Source organism: Phlebotomus papatasi, chromosome 3, assembly GCF_024763615.1.
Source record: "Phlebotomus papatasi isolate M1 chromosome 3, Ppap_2.1, whole genome shotgun sequence".
In the NCBI taxonomy this organism is placed as follows: Eukaryota; Metazoa; Arthropoda; class Insecta; order Diptera; family Psychodidae; genus Phlebotomus; species Phlebotomus papatasi.
The window spans coordinates 52616935-52637021 of NC_077224.1; the positions used below are offsets into that span (position 1 = coordinate 52616935).

Below are 20087 nucleotides of genomic sequence, written 5' to 3' on the forward strand. Positions count from 1 at the left end.
AAAGTTGTGTGCTAAATTATCAAGTTTAAACAGGTAATGTCTTAGGATGAAACTTTAGCACTTTATCACAAAATAGTATTTTCTTAAATGCTGCCTTACCGTAAGTCACAATTTTCCGCTCCATTTTGAGTGTACTGTTGGAGGGTGGTGGCACTGAGGTGGGTGCTAGAGTCGTCAATGGAATCGGTATTGAACAGTCGGGCCCACCCCAACCGAAATCACAAAAGCACTTATTGGTATTTGTACAAACCTTGAAAAGAGATGTAAAAAGAAAAAAAATTGGAATTAAATTAGAGAGCCTAGGAAAGTATAAGAAAAAAAAAGAATCGCAAAATCACGCTTCACATTCTCACACAAATGTTCCATTTTCTCAAGTATATGCTCCCCCAAAAAGCAAATGCTCAAATGGCAAAAGTACAAAGAAGCTTTCTTTTTTTTTTACTTTCCATGGAAAAAATCCTTAAGATAGAATTCTCATGAGTTTCAACTTGAGAGATGTGTTTCAAGTGAAAATCCATTTTATGTTCTTTCCATCGCGTGTTATATGTCTTGTTCATCCAGCTCCAGAAGCTCCCCGTACCCTAAAAACCCTCTACCTCTCCTCGTCATCCTGGAAAATTGTCAATTCCCTCCCATGAATTTTTCTCTCTATCCACCAGCTATCCTGTGTTGTTTTATTTGTAGTTACAACTACTGTCAGTCTGCAGTCCGGTTAATCATCTAAGATTAAGCTCATATTTATAGAGTAGGGTAAAATGAGGTAATTTGGAACCATTTACAATTTGAACAGTTGAGATTTTCTCACTGTTTCAGATGAGCAAAGACAAAACGAAGACCGCGAAATAGAAGAAAAAGATGACTAATTCAATTCAATTCAATTTATTGATAAATAAATAGGACAAGCTGTCCTCTGTACAAAGAAGTTTCCCTAAACAATTGGTTGTGCGGGATTCAAGGAGTACGTGGTAGCCACAAATTTAAGGATAAGCTCCCTCTTCCGCTCACGAGGTAAGCTATTCCATAGAATAATTTCCTCTACAAAAAGGGAGTTCGGAGAACCGAAGCCCTATTGGACGATCCAGCCATCACAAACTCCGCGAGATACCGTGGCCCACCAGTGTATAATAATCGAGAGACAAAGTCAACAGCACGAGTCTGCAGATAAGGGACAAGAGGAAGGCCAAGGATTGAGTCAACCCAAGGAGAAATATGATCGTATTTGCGCAACCCAAAAACGTAACGCGCACAAGAATTAAATGCCCATTAAGATGTAAAGGATCAGCTTTTCTTCGCAATTTTTTTATTTTGGATCTCTAAAATTGAGGAAATCTCGAGGGGTAACTCATTTCGGGGAACTCGAGCCAATCTGGCTGGGGAACCCATACATTTTTGTCAGGAAACCCGGGGAACCCATACATTTTTTTGGGAACCCGAGCCAATATGATTGACTATGAATTACCCCTTGGGAAATCTCAGAATTCCAAATTGTAAATGGTTCCGAATTACCTCATTTTACCCTAGATAATATTTTGAAAATCGCTGATTCCGAAAAAGGGGTTCTGGTCAAGATCCGGAAAGCCAAAATTACTAAAGCCGAAATCCTGAAAGCCAAAATCAAGAATGCCAAAATCCGGAAAGTCAAAATTCCGAATTCTTAAAAGTGTCATAGTTACTCTCACAATTGCATCCGCGCTTGCTGGAGGCAAAGGGAAATCTTCTGTGTCTTGGGAAATTATTCTACATATTATCCTCCATATGAGTTCATCCCTTTCAAGATTTTGAACATTCCGAATTTTGGCTTTCGGGATTTTGACTTTTAAGATTTTGACCCTTTCGGGATTTTGGCTGCCTCCGCTGAAAAAGTCGTCAAAACCGGTCGGATTGAAAGAATTAGCCAGTCCATTTGTAGATTATTTAGGAATTTTTCCGTACTTGTGTTTTAGATCAATGTTAGAGAATAATGCATTGAATAAAATACAAGTTTTCAGTGTGAAATCGTTTTTGTAACAGTCTTAATTGTTTTCAGGATTCTTTTTAATTTAATTGGCACTAGTGGATAGATTTAAGATCAATATACTACATTACAAAAATCTAAATCTGATCAGTCTTGAACCCTGAATCTCAGGGTCATGGAACAATGCTGTGTTCATTGATCCAATGAGGCCCTATAAATTCGGTTTTGAAAGGAATATCTTACCAACTGCATTTTAGAATAATAACACGGCTCCTCAATGTTCAAATTTCTTTAAACCAATTTTTATCTGGGTGTATTTTCCTTTTTCATTCAATAACGAGAACTAAATTTTGAAAGTAAACGATTTCAGGTTATTTAACGCTAAACCTACCAAGACCCTGTCAAACTGACCGGTTCAAAATTAACACATATTTAAACGGTAAAATGTCACTGTCAAACTTTTTGAATTTCTTAAAATATGGATCTAATATATTTTTCAGTGTTTGAATTTTAATTTTTTGCTTTTTTCCAATTGTTGGCGCCACTGCCTCCTCATCGAAGGCAGCGACAGCAACGGGAATTTCGGACCTGTAGCTAGCTTCACATCTTATGCTGTCAAGCATTCTTTTTCTCACTCTCTGCCTTCTACACCGCGACAAGCGCAACATCATATTTTCACCAACGCCATAAATTTCTCAAAATATCATCCTAATCGTTCATCAGAACGCATTGTATTCCAAGTCTTTTTGTAAATTAATTGTTAAAGAGTGAAGTGAAATATATAGAAAGGAGAAAACATCAAAAATTGTTCTTTCTCGCCGCATCTTTAACTCAATATATATTTCACAGGTATATCTCTTGCCATAATTCTCACGGAAGTACTTGAGGTTTAGGATCTCATGCTTTAATTTTTTCGATTATAGGTAAAGCCTAACACCAATTCAAATTCGTTTTGTATCCTACCCTACCGCGGTTTGTAATTTGACCGAAAAACAACCAAAACGGTCGGTAGGTTTAGTGTTAAATCTATTGTAAACCTATTTAAGAGATTTTTTAGCGGTATGAGGGCAGTCCCATGAAGTCCCTGGCCTCGGGTATAGACGATGCTTGTTGCTTGGGACCACTGACTGTTTTCCAAAGTACCAACATTAAAAAGATTAAGTTTCAAATTTGGCGGCAATGCGCTGCATAGTTTTTTTGACAGCTGTTAAAAATGGATGCTCAGAAAAAAATTTGAACATGAAAGAAATGGGCCATCGTTACGATACCTAGTACCTGTTTTTGAAAGGTCTTAAGATACCCAATATTAAAGCCAACCTGGATTCTACTTTAGGGAAATCTGATTCTTAGACTTAAGCCGAGAGACAACTTAGTGGAAAATGATAGAAATGTATTTTAACCATTATTTCTAATATAATTACGCTAAGCCGTCTTTCGGCTAATCCTCAGGTCTGTCAAGGCCCTAAGAATGGGTATAGAGGCTATCCAGCATCGCTGGAAGAAGCGTGTCGACCTACAAAGAGACTATGTTGAGAAATAAAAAAGTAAAGGTCAAAATATTTTTTGTTTTCCCTCCAAGGCCAGGGACTTCTTGGACTACCCTTGCATCTTAAAAGTCGAAAAGGAATTAGAGAAGGAAAAGTAGCGGGCGAAAATTATTTGTTCTCACTTTCGAAATATTATTGTCTTTTTAACAAAATATTTTATTAGGGACAATCTTAAAATGAAGCCAAACTTGGAAGTCCAAAAACAGTTTTCGAGAAGTAATGGCTACTTCAATCAACTCGATTTACAATCTGGATTTCTTACGAAAGAATCCCAGTTTCTTTGAAGTAGAAGAATCTTATCACTATCCTTTCACTCATTTCTCTTCCTTGACAACAGCGTTACTTTTCAAATGATTCGATATTGGGTAAGTGATTCAATTTGCTACCAAACTACTGTTTTCACACCCATTTGGAAATTGATGGCATACAGTGTCCACTTACCCCATGTCCGGAACATTCGTGATTGTTCTGATTCGAGGGACACTTGGTTTGATCAATATGAGGGAAGATACTGACACATGTTTGATTCACGCAGATCAAATTGTCTCCACAGGGTGTTCCATCCCTCACAAGTCCATGTGGTGGTAAATCGGAAGACATAAGCGTACCACTAGTTCCCCTGCGGGAAAAAAGACAATAAAACGAAACAAAAGTGTTAGATAAAAGTATTTCTCTTATGTCACAAAAGAATTCTTCAGGGTATTGTCCACTGAGCGTAAAGGATATATTGCTATTGAGATATATCGCGCTAATTGGTCAAATAGTTACTCAAGTGGAGCATGAGAAAAGTTATATGGATGTAGCTTTTATTCCGTCATCTATTACTCGGGAAGTGGTCAGCTTTTGTGGTAACTTATTAAATACTGACGACTCCATTCTCACAGAAAAAAAGAGCTTTGATGTTGATATTTAATTAAAACTTACACAGAATAATTTTATTGCTTTTCATTATTATACCATTCACGTCAAGCTGCGCTTTTTTGTTGATCTTGGGTTTGGAATTTATTTTCGTATTTGAAAAGTTAGATTTTTAGATGATTATTGTTTTTTTTTAACTTCGGTAAGCGAAGGCTTCCAGGCTTTGCATGCAATTTGGTTTCGAACACTGTATATTTTTCCCATAATCATTTAATGAATCTGAACTAGGTATGAATTCTGAGAATCGTGAGTTACTCACATACGAAATTCACGACTATAAGGTCACTTTTAGTAAGGGTTTTGTGAAGTTTTCGTAAAAACTATATTGTGCTTTCTTAGGTGCTGTAAGAGTTTTACATGACAGTTTACAATAAAACTTAACGAAATTCTTACAAAAGACTATTTAAAAGCCGTGAGTTTCTCACGTGAGAAACTCACGCATCCCAGAATTCATACCCTGATGGCAATCTTAATTTAACAGTCAGTCTTAAGTCACGCATTTCTTCAAAAAATAGGTCAGGAATATGGGAAAAATATGAAATGTCCGAAGCCAGAGGAATGTGAAAAACCTAAGTGCCTTCCCTTATTCTGTTTCAGTATTCGTAATTTCTGTATAGAGAATTTTAGATTTCGATGTACGTATTGACTTACTTGCACTCATATTCAACACCTTTGATGGAAATTATTGTTGTGGAGTATAGATCGTCAGTACCGAAGATAACAGGCTGCCTCTCGCCTTCTTTGCACTGAAGCGAACCGCAAAGAATATTTTCCGGTTCGCACTTCTTAAATTCGCCGTTGTTATCGATACCACAGTGACCATTCATTGAGCCCTTCCTATTGAATTGCTCATAGCACTGACGATCGGCAGCCGTTCCACCATATCCCCAGATCCTTTCACACTGAAATGCCATTGTTGGACACTGTCCGTTGAAGCAGTATCCTTAAAACCAGATACATAATCCATTAAATTTTAGAAAGGTTACGGTTTCGTTTTTGGGTATGTTGTACCTGTTGGCCCCGATACGGGATGAGTTGAGGAACCACATGGATTGCCGTTTTTTATGAACACATCCTGAGGACACTGTCCACTGTCCCCTGTGCAGAATTCTGGCAAGTCGCACTCATTCGTAGAGTCTCGACAGATTTGTCCCTGTTTTCGTAGCTGCAATTTAAAATGACAGTTGAAGCTTTCAAGTTCAAAAGCAGTGAGTCTCATGGAATACCTGGCAATTTTCACAGCAAGGTCCACTCGCACATTCTGCTTCCTTCTTGAGCTTACAGGTTATTGGATCACAGCAGGGGTCCTTTTCGTCGCATTCCTCGAAAGAACCGCAGTCACACTCCTCGCCCTCCTCAACAATCGTATTGCCGCAGTTTCGTCTCACCTCGAGCTTAGGGGGAGAAAGTATTGAATTATATTTCCCAGGAAAGGTTATATAAATCTGGCATTCCTCGCGAGGTCATGAAAATCCCATGAAAATGGGGAAGTAGCAAAGGATGCCGGAAGGATGGTGATAAAATGTCTCACCTCATTGGGTTTGTTGAGCAAACAAAGGCCATGACCAATCCGCAGTGCATCGATGTAGTCGGAGCGGCTGCATTCACTGAATTTGTACGGTTGGACATTGTCTGAGCCCACAATTGACTGCGCCATTATGCATCCATGCCAGTCCCGGCAGTAACACTCTTCGCCTGGAAGACATCCAGAAGGCATACATATGCCAGATAAAATGTGCCGAAAGGGGAAAAAATGGACTAACCACCAAATGTTCACCCGGCGAAAATAGGAATCGAGGGAAAGACGATGGAAAAGATAGTGAAAAACCATTAGAATTTTTAGAATGAGAAAGTACAAAAGAAAATGATGAAGTATCACAATTTTACTTCCACCTTTCCGACAGGTATATGTATTTATGAACAATAATATTTTCTATATTCAATTTAGGATACATTGTCATTGTCCTGTTAATTGAAATATAAGATTATAATTTTTTTCTATCAGTATTGAGTGATAGCCAAATACAATAAATGAGGATATAGAAGTATTCCCAAGGTGTGATGAGAAAAAGTGTTCTAAATTTAGATTTCTTCAAATCCTTTATCAAATAGAGTTTTCGGATTTGAAGACAGCTGTAGATGAATTCTGAAATATTTATTCACATAAAATATTTCATGTCACGAAATTGAGTTAGAGAAGCTTTTAACGAAGTAAATCCTTGTTAAGAATAAAATTTGATCTGCCTTTTTCTCATTATAAAAGGAGCATTCTTATTTCATAAATTTATGAAGTTCTGCTTCTTGAACAACTTAAATAACCTCATATCTTCTGTGACTGATCTGTGTGATTTATTTTTCTCAGAAATTGAGAAAATTCTCTAAGAAATACTGTGCCAAATGAACAGACATGGACAAATTTAATTCGCTATAAAAAGCTTTCATTAATAAAATAAATATTGATGGCTGCATCAACAGGAATCATACCTGCATGTCTTTTGCAACTGCATTTGATAAAAGAAGTCTTGTAAGAAGTGGAGTTTGTATTATCGCCGGTCGTTTGCATCAAATGCAAATGCAAAACAACCCGGCTAACACAAGGTTACTAGTGTGATGCTCTAACTTAAATCATTATTTAAGCTCTTATAAAAGAGCCTTATGCAAGTGCATAAAATAAGTCCTTAATAAGTACTTAATATGTTCTTACCAAGGTTTTTATCTTAAGACATTTTTGGACGAAATTAGTGACATCTGGTGGAATAAAGTGGAAACTATGATAGAAAATATGCGATAGACAGATGTCAACCATTGGATAGAAGGAGATGGAGCAATTTGACATTTCAGAAAAACATAACCACAAAATGTTATTAAATATGTGAAATGCATTCAGAAAGTCATCATTCTTTTAGTAAAACTGAGAAAAAACGGGGGTGCGATTAACTTTTTTTCCTTATAATTTTAACACTTTTCAGGTGCAAAAATATATCAACATTTTTTAATGTTAATTTTACACTTTTTTAAGGGTAAAATTTACATGAAAAAGGGTAATTTTAACCCCTAATACACATAAAAAGCATAATATTACACCGATTTCGGATCAATTGCAGGGTAAAATAAACATTTCCGGAATGTTATTTTAACTTTTTCGGATTTTTCTCAGTGAATAAATCCTTGGATAAATCTGAAAAAGTTGATGATACATTTTGATTTGGTAAGTTCCACTTAAAACCCTCTCTTCAGCCGCAACTACTTGTAATCCGGGAATGTTATTTTGTCCACAAGTGTCTCAAAATCTGATAAATCTGTCCTTTAAAGCTATCAACTTGCGATACCGAAGCGTAAATTTCCAACAACTGTCCTACATGCTCTTAAATGTTCTCTTTAGAGGATTCGAGTGCGTAAGTTACATACAAGACTCACAAATTTCGATGAATCCTCTCTCTAGCCCATTACCGTATTATCCGGAAATTAGAAGTGCATACCTCCCCTTGAGTCCTTCACTGACTGAGTGAGAGAAATCCGAAAAAGTAAAAATAACATTCCGGAAATGAAATATTTACCTTACGGTATTGATCCGGAATCGGTGTAAATATAACATTTTTTTATGAGTATTTGGGGTTAAAGTTAGACTTCTAGATGTAAAATTATCATGAAAAAATGTTGATATATTTTTACACTTAATAGCGTTACAGTTATGGCGAAATAAAGTTAATCGTACCCTCTTTTTCTCAGTGCATTAATTCATGTTCTGGACGTGTGTATTTTACAACATTTTTTGTATTATATTTCTTAACTCATTATTCGATTGACTTTCGTTCCAGCTACATCAGAAATACTTCATCTGAGGGATTTGAGCTTGAGGGCAACAATAGTTCCGTCCGGCAAACATCTGCTGCTTACGAAAAAATGCGTGCTCGAAAAACTCAACGGAGTTGGTAAGAACGTATTTATCTAACCAATTTTATGTGAATTATGATAACTACTTAAAAAGTCCTTACTCAGGAGTTCTTAATTAAGTACTTAGTAAAAATACTTTTCATGTCCTTAATACTAACTACTTAATTAGGGGCTTTATTAATGCATTAATTAAGTACTTAATATAAAGGCTGAGTTATGTCATATTAGTTTTGCTATTCGTCACAAAGCGTTGAAGCTTGTCTCATTTTCGTATGTTTTTTTTAAGTAGTTGAATATTCTACAACTACTTAAAATTAAATCTTTGTGTTAAGAACTTATTAAGTTTTTAATATGTATTTAATGCGTTAGCCGGGAAATGCAATTACGCATTTATTTGCTATTTATTTTACGGGAATTGATGATGCAAATACCAAATTTCTAGAAGATAAACTATTTTAAAAGTCCTAAAATAGATTCGTATTCAGTGGATGCAAATTATAATACGAATACTCACATCAAACTAAATTTGACTGGAATATAAATTTTTAATTTTTCGTAGTCCTTGCTTGAATTATTTCTAGTTTTCGATGTTTAAGGAAATTCTAAGAAAACATTCTATATACGAAAGCTTAAATATTTAAAATCTCGGTCTCTTTTATGTTGAAAGCTATCGAATTTTGAAATTATCGATTTTCCACATTTTGCTGCAGATATTTGTTTATTTGGCATTTAAATGGTCGGTTGATCAAAATTTATATTATCTGTCAATAAAAATAATTTAATTGCTTTTTTTTGTTTTAAAAGTAATAATGTGATGAAAAAATAGTTTTTTGTTCGGACTATTTTAATCCCATAAAGTTCTCTGATCGGTTAGAGCTTTGAATATTTGTTTTTTATTTCCAATTTAATATTTAAATTCATGTTATTTTATTATCTCTATCAACATTTTTAAAATAAATAAAAATATTATACCATTTATAATATTATTTTACTACGTTTTATTTATTCAGTACACGAAACGTGTTTTTTTTTTAAATTATAAATTGAATAACATGTTTTATTTCAGTGAACTTCTTAAATTTCCAGTTTTAATGGATAATTTGGACTTTAATAAACCAGAAGAGTTCAGTTTCCCAAGAAGCGTGTAGAAAAACCAATTTTGATAATTAGCGTACTTAACAACTTTAGAGTGGTAGAAAATAGCCTAATGCCATGTCAGCAATTTGATTATCCTCTGGAATAGTGAATAAAATTCTTGAGACTTTAGCATTCCAGAAATTTTGTTTGTCCCTTAATTACTGGAATTTAGTAATACTTGGGAAGTATTTCGAAAAATTTGGAGAGTTGGTGGGAAAAGTTATTTGGCAAGAATGGGCATTCTTCAGAAGCTGACAGCCACATCTAAATGTATGAGTTGCTCCCATTCGGCAGAATTATAAGAACCTCAATTAACATTTCTAAATTAAATTTAGAATGTGTCGTACTTTGTTGGCTTTAGGGTATGGACGGTATGGATGGGGGTGAAAATCAGCAATTTTGCATAATGGACACTTTGGATCGTTATTGTGCGAAATGATCAGAAGGATGGTGCGGGAAACCCTTTTGGAAATTATCGTCCCATTCATGGGCGACACTATACATCGACGAAGATGGGTGATAAATAATATTCTCTTGGTTTGCCTCTGGGGTGGGAGGTGGGGAGTAGAGAGTGCTCCACAAAGGGTGAGTGGGATAAAGTGGAGGAGTAACAGCCTCTTCCGGCACAGAATTCCGGCAAATGGTCCAAAGACGAATATTTTATGTGCCATTTACTTATGTAGCGCCACCCTTTTTGAAGCATTATATTGTTCCATCCTTCCTTGCTACCCCCATACCCTTAATATAGCTTTCATGCCATCTCTTGGTGGATGAAAATAAATCATGGAATGATAACAGGACCAGTGGAGAGATGTGAAGAAGCCGGTGTCGGAATACGGGGGACCGAATAGAAGGTCACGGAAGTCACATTTTGGGCCCTCTTTTCTTCCCTAGAAATCTGCTTTAGCTGGGGCAAATTGGGAGCATCCTCTATATGGGATGAGGGAATTTAGCTTGAAACTTCACCCCTACTTACGTCCATCATCATGGCCCATGCCGATGTTGTGGCCGATCATATGGGCCATTGTGCCCGCCAGCAGATGAGGTTCGTACACGTTGATGTCCACACTGATTCCCACAGCCTTTGGTGTACATACCGTTTCAGGAACTGACATTCCAGCTTCGCCACCCGCAAACGTCTCACCCCTTCAATGGACAAGAATATACCATTAAAATCCTTAGGGATTTACTCAATTTTACACTGTTAGTCTCTACTATCTGCCACCACCTACTAAAACCAGTTACCTCCAAGAACGATAAAAACAACATTCCAACTTGGGTAAATATTTTACTAAACAATTTTATGGAATTTATTGCTATTGGCATGTTTTACAGCAAGAATAACTTTTCATAATGTTGACTTTCCATGGGAAAATCTCTGAAAATACTCTTATGTTCAATTTCCATATCACTTACATGGCAGAGACACTTTACATTAAAGTTCTTGTACAAGTTTTTCAAGATACAGATTTCCGGATTGCCAGAGAAAAGTTGTATTTATTGATCTAGTATTGGTATTTTTTGCCTTTATGTCGATAGAATGTTGTTGGTCTAACGGAAAAAGAATAAAAATAGGAAATGCTTGAATACTCCTTAAAGGAGGAGAATTTCAGGAAAAATTTGTTTGGTTTCGAATCATAAAAAATCTAATTTAATTGAAAGGAGAATGGTCAAATCCGATCTCGAAGTCGCACCGAACGAGATTAGGGTAACGCGTGGTATTTCTGGACAAGGTGCTTTTCGGAACATAATATGGGTATTTTGGGACACATCAAAAATCCTATAAATATTTGATTTCTTATTATTTTTAAGTTCTTATATGAAATATGAAGCTCTTTACGTATCAAACATAAAACTTCTGAAATTTTATTTAATTTAAAGCGTGAAATACGCGTGAATTGTGAGTGTCACATTTCACTTTTTACAAAAACTTTAACAAAAACAAACAGTGCTTAGTTTTTTTCGATTTATGTTACTTTACAAGTGAAATTTAAATAAAATTTTTATGAAAGAGTCAAGTTTAGACCTTCTATTTAAAGGTAAATAATCAGGCTCGGTGAAAATTATTTGCATAATAGCGACTTTTGTCTGTCCCGAAATACCCAACTGTCCCGAAATATACCACTCTTACATCTTTACATTTTTTGCTTTTTTGTATAAAAATGATGCATTTTTCAACATTTTTCGATCAGAATCTTATTCTAGATAGCATAAGGAACATAAATATTTGTATCAGCAAAGAAAAAAATAATTTGAGAAAAAGTTCTAGAGCATAGAAACTATTTCTTAGACGGGAGAATGGTCAAAAGTATATGGACACTAGTTCATCTTTGTCAAGAAATGAGAGTAGGCGCATTTTGTAGGTACTGATATAAGATTAAAATTGCCAGGACCCAGGACGATAAACGCTGTGAGTTCCTGTAAAAAACCTTTATCCTTCCGTAAAATCGCTGTTTTGACAAAGAATTGCGCAAGAAAGCGATCTTATTGGAATTCTGTATCGGGTCAGTGTATGACTTAAACTTTTTATTTATGCATACCATCCCCTCCTCCAATCCTCCGTTCTGGTAGCGCCCATACAAAATGTGAGCATTTTACCTTGTAACTCCTTTCTGAGAAGAGGTATTTCCAACAACCCTGATAAATAATTTTTCGATATAGCATGACTTAATGAAAAAATTGAATTACTAATAATGTTAACGATAGTTTTCTAGATTTTTAAATGCACTTATAGATTGTTTATTTTTTATATTTCGTTTTTCGACTCGTTAAGATCTTCTGGTACGTGAAAGAAAGAGACATATCCTCATTGTCTATTCAGTCATTCAGTACAATTTTTTATGTAATGAATTATTGGTGAATTATTATTGGCAGGGTGGAAGGAACACCTATTGACACTTTAAGAAATCGTACCAGGACTTATTGACACCCTACTGTGTATCATTTGGAATACGAAATTTGAACATCTATCTTTATCAAAAAACGTAGACTAAGGAAAAGACATAGTATTATTTACATTTTATTAGATACTTTAAATAAATTTCAGGATTTTGACAAAAATGTCAATAGGGATTCCCTATCGAAGATGTGTTCCTTCGACCCTATTAGTGGTAACTTTTTCTTCAGATTTTGTTCTAATAAGTAATTCAGTGCAATAACAACAATTTGTGCGAAGGAATTCATTTTATAATGGGACTATCAGAAGGGGGATGGGTGAAGGGGTGGTATGAATTGTTAAATTGTGCTCTTTAAGTTTTGCTCAAATTTCAAATTTCAGCTTTCTGCCTTCTCACAGAAATGACTTATAGGGGTTATAGGGCAACATGCTCTCATTTTGTATAGGGGCTACCATAATGTGGGGTGTGGGAAGGGGTGGTATGGATAGATAAGAAGTTTAAGTCATACACTGACCCTATATCGAATTTCAATAAGATTGCTTTATCAGTTCTTGCGTAATTTTTTTGGATACAGGATAGAGGCTTTTTATACAAGAACTCCCAGCGTTTGTCGTCCGTTCCTGGGTCCTGACAATTTTTTAATTTTATATCAGTACCTACAAAATGCACTTACTCTCATTTGTAGCAATTTCGGGACCAGCGCCCATATACTTTTGACCATTCTCCTTTGGTTTCCAAAAGTTTATAATTTTTAATCGGCCAAAAGTTTATTGACACATTTAAAAAAGTCACTCAAATTATCAAATACGTGCATCTAACATTATATTATTCTGTTATATCTTGAAGCTATGTAATTTGAAGAGCGCTTGGTGTGTTTGTACATTTATAAAGTTGCTAATATTGAAACAATTAATTTTGATATGAAGTAAAATTAAATGATTTTATTTATTCAATTATTTTATTTTATTGATCTTATTGTTTTTAAATAACTATGGATTGCAGGTAACTTGTTTCCAAAAAGAAAAATTTAAAAAAATAGTTTTTGATAACTTTTTCCACTTCATTTCTCGAATATACCTTTGTCAAAAAACTTTTGGCCGATACTGTTAAATCGATTCTGGATAAATAATATGTGTGTAATAAAGCAACATGGAATATTTATTTGAAAATTCAATTTATGTTACTTTTACCCTATTTTATGCAGATTCTAAACAAATTTTCAAAAGAGATTAAATTAGAGTTAACCTGGAACACTTCCAAAAACAACTTTGAAGAAATATTCGCAAACTGCCTAATACGAAGTGCAATAAAATTATACACAAGTTTATTGCAACTGCACAACTTTGTATCGTCAAAGTTAAAAAAAAATCTTTTATTCTCATCTAAAGAAATTTTAAATGAACATCTCATTCCAATGCAAATAAATCTCAAGGCGAGAAACTTCTTGGAGAAAAAGCCAAATAGAACTAAAAGCACTGCAATTAATGGGGATTGCGAGACAGATTTTTAATGCATAGTTTTCAATTAAAAGTACATGGAAAAGAAGACGATTACACAGTTGGGGATAGATGAAAAAAGAAGCGAATAATGAATGTAATTTGATTGAGACAAAGGGATGCCCTTTTTGTCCCATGTAACCTTCTGCTCATCCGTATAAAACAGATCAATTTAATTACAATAATGCAATGTAGAAGAAAACTGGGTATAGGACAGAATGAAGGAGGAGATTGCAAGGGCTTCAGGGAGAAATTTAAATTTTTTTTCTCCCTTCAAAAGGCCAGAAGAGCTTTCATGTGCATGCTGATTATGAGGTTGTTGGGAATTTTCCCAGAGTACCCACGTCTCATCTTGGACGATTGAGAATCTCATCCCTAAAGTGCAGGATTTTTTTTATACTGCTTCCTATCCTATGGAAAGTATAAGAATTCCCTTTGCAGTTCATGACTTGTTCATGGGATTAAATGTATTCTTCCATGAAGCATGGGAAATGTAAAATTGATTAAATTTATAATGATTTCTATGGAATATTTGATATTTCTGGCACGAATTTCGTCTTAAGATGAGTGTATACTTCACCAGGGTGATGCTTCCTTTTTTTTTTAGTTGGAAATATACCCCATGCTAGAGAAAGTATTATGGAAAGTATGTAAGTGCCACAGTGAAAATATGGAAGAAAAATAATACTTGAAGTATAATGTATACGAGAGAAAGTTTAAAAATACTGCTCTGTAGACTAATAAAATTACTTTGGATGGAAAAAAGAATGGCAAAACTAACAAGTGGACTAAAGTTAAATTGGAAAGGAGAACTCTTTTGTTCTAAAGCTCTCTCTCTCTCTGTATTGGTGATGTTTTATCAAATTTTCTTCTTTCAAAAGTCTTCTCTGGCAACCCCAATTTCAAAGTTAAATCCTAGCGGTTGGACGATGAGCACGCAAAAACAATTCCGTTATAAATAAGTTTTCGTAAATCCTCTTCAACCCTTTAAGCAGTATTAAGATAAGAAATTAATTTATATCAAAATATATGATGAAGTGAACTTAGGAATTACTTTTAGTGACCTAAAAGTGTCCGAGCTTTGTGGAGTTCTTAAATTCGTAGTTTAGATTCTAAACACTTAATAATATTATTACTGTAGGGGAGACTGGGGCTAAAAGTCACAAATCGATAATTTCAAAACTCAATGTCTTCCAAGATAAATAAGATAGCGACTTAAAATTTTGTTTCATAGATAGCCTCCATAGACCTTCTTTTATGTTATATGCTTCTTAGAATTCGAACAAGGATTTTAGAAAACAAAAAATATCAAAATTTTTGAAATATTTTTATTGAAGAATATATCAATTATTACCTACTTATTATTCAAAATTTGATGATCTGGTGGTTATTTCCTAAATGATTTGGATTCTTTGAATACGAAGCCGCTATCTATTTTAGAATTTTACAAAGATTTTTTTCTCGAGAAATCTTTTTATTAAAAACGACTACTTGGGGTAAAAAGTAACAAAAAATATGGAGCAAAAAGTAAGAAAAACCAAAACAATTTTTCATGTCTCACGGCGAAATGAAACGTCAATACCATGTGTCGCCGCTTCTTGTTTGCATTGGTCAAACGATTTGCAGTCTCTTGTGTGATTTTTTTTCTAAAATAGCTTGAAAAGCGTTTTTCTCGTTCAGATAGAGAAAACGGTGTTTTACAAAGGTGTAGAGGAATAAATTTCCTATGAAAATATGTCATCTAGGTATTGTTTTTTAAATTTACGGAATTCCGTAACTGATACTATTTGCCCCATAATTTTCGAGAATAGTCACAAAATTACCTTTCAGAAAACGGCTCGATAAATGTATTTCCTTACAAAATAGAGAAAAATTACTTTCACAAAGTTTTAGAGCGGTAAATTTCCTATAAAACTGCGTTAATTAGAAATTTCTGGGGCGCTTGGGTAGTTTGGAAAAAAATAAAATATCCGTTTTGTGACTTTTTGCCCCAGTCTCCCCTACTTAATAAGTTGATAGTGCAAATTATATGGAAGAGCATTGGACAAATTCGATTAATTATTTGGCTTATAATCAGTTCAATACCGCTTCGTTACCTCATGATATCGGTTCAGTCTTGCCCAAATTTCCAAGACCTTTCCAACGAGTTTAAGCATAATATCATTAAGTTGAGAAATGCGCTGTTTTGAACGCTTTTATCCTTTAACTTTGAAAAACTGTAATTTGGAATGGTCAAACGGAATTTACGTATACGGAGGGAATATCTACATGTACAACGTTCAAAATATATTTGAATTTAAAAATCTCATTTCGAATTTCAAAGTATTATTTTGTTTATTTAGAAAACGCCTTTAACGATTTCTTTAATTTTTGGATATATTTTGTAAGTATTCCATGTGAGTATTTCGTTTATATCTATGACAAGAAAATTCAAAATTTAGAGTTGTTCAAAGTCAAAGTTGAACTGAAGGGTCTATTTTTCAACAGATTTTATTAAATTTATATTTTATCAAAAGAAAAAAATGATTGAATGGGAAGAATAAATTTTTTCTTAGCTGTCCCATCCCTTGGCGCTTACCGGAATTGACAATACTTGAATCAACCGTCGAAAAACATCAATAATTTATGAAAAGATTTTGAAATTTCCAAAATGCCTAATCGATAAACTATTTTTATTAATTTTTCTTTCCCGAATATTGCCTTTTTATTGTTCTAACGTTTGTTACTGTACTAGAGCTTAAACGGTAAGAGATATTGCCTTTTTGATTTCGGTGACCCCTTCGCCCCATAAATCAAAATTATCTAGAGACGTTTTTACCGTTTGATTCCCACCTTCTTCTCCAAAACCATGTTTTTTGGTTTGTTTCGAAAGCTATTTCTTGTGTTTTCGAATATGCTTTGTAGATGAACATTTCGTTCATTCACACCTAAGGCCGGAAAATTCGAAACTGGTTTTTCAAAGTTAAAATTTTACCGATCTGGAAGGCCTAATTACTAACCGATTTATATAAAATTTGACATTTAAAAGCCCGAAATTTTCAGGGGGATTGTAGCCCTCAAAAACTAACACGATTTTGGTGACTGCCTTTTTTATACAATTATTTCTTATTTTCAAATTCAATCACAATATGTCTGAAAACAAAAATCACCTGGCAACCCTAAATTCAAATCTAAATTCGAAACGGTGGCAAAAAGTAGAGAAAAAATGACAGTTATTTAAAAATTTAAACTTACGTCAAAAGTTGCGTTGTATCCTTGTCAATTTTAAATAAATTCCTAGATGTGTAATCGTTAAAATTGGAAATCGCCTTACTTATGTCCTTTCCCCCATCGATTTGCGCCTTATTCGACTGCTGCCATGTTTCTATGTACACAACTGAGACCCTGGTATTGAGTGTGCGAAAGTACTGCAGAATAAGACAATTGCGAGAGAATGGTGTTAGTTAATTCAAGGGATTCAATTAGTGTGGGGTATTTCTCACATATTGAGAAATGGGTTTTGTGGCCGGGTGAGGGAGATCTCAGGAAAACACTTACCAAATCTGCAATGTTGGCAACTTGAATGGCATCGTGAACTACCTCGGCCCTTGTACTTCCATTTCTCTTCTCGAACATCGCCTTGTCGATAATGAGTGCCGTCTCAATGTATTTTGTAGCTTCCCGGACATCCCGACGGTATCTACCCGCCCCATTTGGGTCTGCTGTCTCCACCAGACCAGATCCATGAGATGGTTTTCGGGGACGTGGCATCCGCCACTCAAGAATACCCGAATTGGCACAGCCTTTGTTTGCCTTGGTGCGAGCCTCGAAAATTATATGCGGGTGTTTCTGCTGAAACAATGGTAAGACTGTGCAAGTTATACAAATCCATTGGAAACATTGGCATTCTCCTTCGGGCGCATCTAATAGTATCACATTTTAGCGTATGCTTTTAATCTTTCCCCCCAAGTAAGAACAATGGTGCACACATTTCTCTTGTCGGACAAGGACTTGAGGGATTCAGGATTCTGAGAGGGATTGTCTGATGGTAACATGTACTTGCACATAGCAATTTCCCAATTTAATTGCACGTGCATTCGTCAGTGACATTGGGAAAATAGTTTTTGGTCTTAAGTGTCTGACTTGTATGGATCACGATGAAACCATACTCGCATGGTACAACCACTCTCCGTATTGTGGCATTCAGATTCATCATTTCGGATTATTTGGAAACTAATTAAAGCCGACGTGTAGAGAATTCTGTGAAATGACATTGTTCATCCAGAAACACAATATCAACTAACGCAAAGTTATTTGACAAGACCCATTATTATTATCTCTCTGAAACAGATAAGTGGATCTTTAAAAATTCCTCAGTTTTGCATAAAAATCAATTTATGCGATTGTTGAAACAAACAATATACTTATAATTACACTGAACATACTTTGATTATACAATTTTCAAATAATATACTGAGATACTTAAAATATGAAAAAAGAGAAAATTTGTTTAAGTTTGGAATTAAATAGGGGGCACAGTTTGAAATGAATCCATTACTATAAAAAAGAATCAGCAACACATTTTCCAGATATTTTTAAGATGTTGAAGTAGTAAATATTAATAAAAATTATTATATTGCAATATTTGATTTAAGAGGAATTGGGGCACCTTTGAAATTGTGATTTTTCACCTGTGCAAAGATCTGAATATCTAGAAGAAGACATTTTTACTGTGATATAACGTCATGTAAATGCACCGCCTCTGTCCAAAAACACTACGGGAACATGAAAGAGGCATCCACATTACGAGGAAGGCGTTTCTGGGTGATCTACGATCAGCAGATTCTTCCAACACGGGATATACGACAACATGATTGAATTGTAGCATATATATCCCGATACGATTAATAATAATAACCTATTTTTAAATAAACTTGAGCCTTATGCCTAACGCACAATAACTTTTGTTTAGTAAACATGTTTTTGACATTTCAATGAAAGTGAGTGAGATCTAGATCTAGTCATCTCGCTCATTCTCATGGAAAATTTTGAAAACATGTTTACAAACAAAAGTTATTGTGCGCTGGACATTATCGTGATATAATTTAGCTGCACAAACAGATTGAGAAGATTCCATTATAATTATGGCTCAGTTACATTTAAACATACAGTGGCGACAAGATAAATAGAACAGTTTCGGACATTGTAATTTATGCTTTGTTTTTCGAAAATTTATGCTTTTAAATGATGAAAGTAATAATAATAAGTGAAATATAAATACATTTTGAATATGAAGAAAAAACCTGAAAGTTTTATCAAGAAAGGAGTATGGTCAAAACTATATGGGCGCTGGTCCCGGAATCGCGACAAATGAGAGTAGGCGGATTTTGTAGGTACTGATATAAGATTGAAAAATAGCCGGGACCCAGGACGATAAACGCTGGGAGTTCTTGTAAAAATGCCTTTATTCTTTCGAAAAATCGCTGTTTTGACAACGAATTACGCAAGAACGGCTAAAGTGGATTACTAGAAGGGGTGGTGTAGGAGCAGGTTAACATACATGGTTGAAAAGTCTTCCATAAGTTTTGTTCCCTTGTTGAATATCAGCTTTCTACATCGTCTTAGAAAGGAGTTATAAGGTAAAGTACCCCCATTTTGTATGAGGGCTACCAGAACGGAGGGAGGAGAGAGGGGGTGGTATGCATAAATGAGAAGTTTAAAACATACACTGACCCTATACCGAATTTCATCAAGATCATTTTAGCGGTTCTTGTATAATTCGTAGTCAAAACAACAATTTTTCGGAAGGATAAAGGCCTTTTTTACAAGGACTCCCAGCATTTATCGTCCTGGGTCCCGGCATTTTTCTCAACCTTATATCAATATCTTCAAAATGCGTCTACTCTAATCTTTGTATGAAGATGAACCAGCGCCCATATACTTTTGATCATTGTAAAAAATAGTTTTTATGCTCTAGAACTGTTCCTCCATGGTTTAGAACATTGATCCCAGAACAAAAGTTGTTACCTATACTAATGTCTATCCAATGACATAGGTCCCATTCGTGGCGATTCCGGGACCGGATTTGACCATTCTCCTTTAGTACGATCAAAAAAGTCTTGAAATGGCACATATTAAGAGGACAATATAAATAGCACATCCTAAAAGAAGTGATAATTTTCGATTTCTTCTGGAATTAACAACTTACAAATTTTATTTGAAAATTAATTTTGGATTAATTAGTACTTAGTTAAGTAACTTTTGG

At 34.7% G+C, this 20087-nt stretch overlaps 1 protein-coding gene across 11 annotated transcripts in view; it reads right to left on the reverse strand.

The window, feature by feature from the left end:
- LOC129807231 (disintegrin and metalloproteinase domain-containing protein 33) overlaps positions 1–20087 on the reverse strand; it is a 595021-nt gene that overhangs the window by 42650 nt on the left and 532284 nt on the right. For 9 of the 11 annotated variants that reach the window (XM_055856367.1, XM_055856368.1, XM_055856359.1 and 6 more), the window contains 9 exons: positions 17381–17674; positions 17078–17250; positions 10427–10596; positions 5951–6114; positions 5646–5813; positions 5431–5584; positions 5071–5362; positions 3943–4120; positions 100–250 (listed from right to left, as the gene is read on the reverse strand). In XM_055856367.1, coding sequence (XP_055712342.1) covers positions 100–250; positions 3943–4120; positions 5071–5362; positions 5431–5584; positions 5646–5813; positions 5951–6114; positions 10427–10596; positions 17078–17250; positions 17381–17674 — 1744 coding nt within the window. The remainder of the gene's footprint in view (positions 1–99; positions 251–3942; positions 4121–5070; positions 5363–5430; positions 5585–5645; positions 5814–5950; positions 6115–10426; positions 10597–17077; positions 17251–17380; positions 17675–20087) is intronic. The other 2 variants (XM_055856360.1, XM_055856363.1) reach the window with 1 other exon arrangement.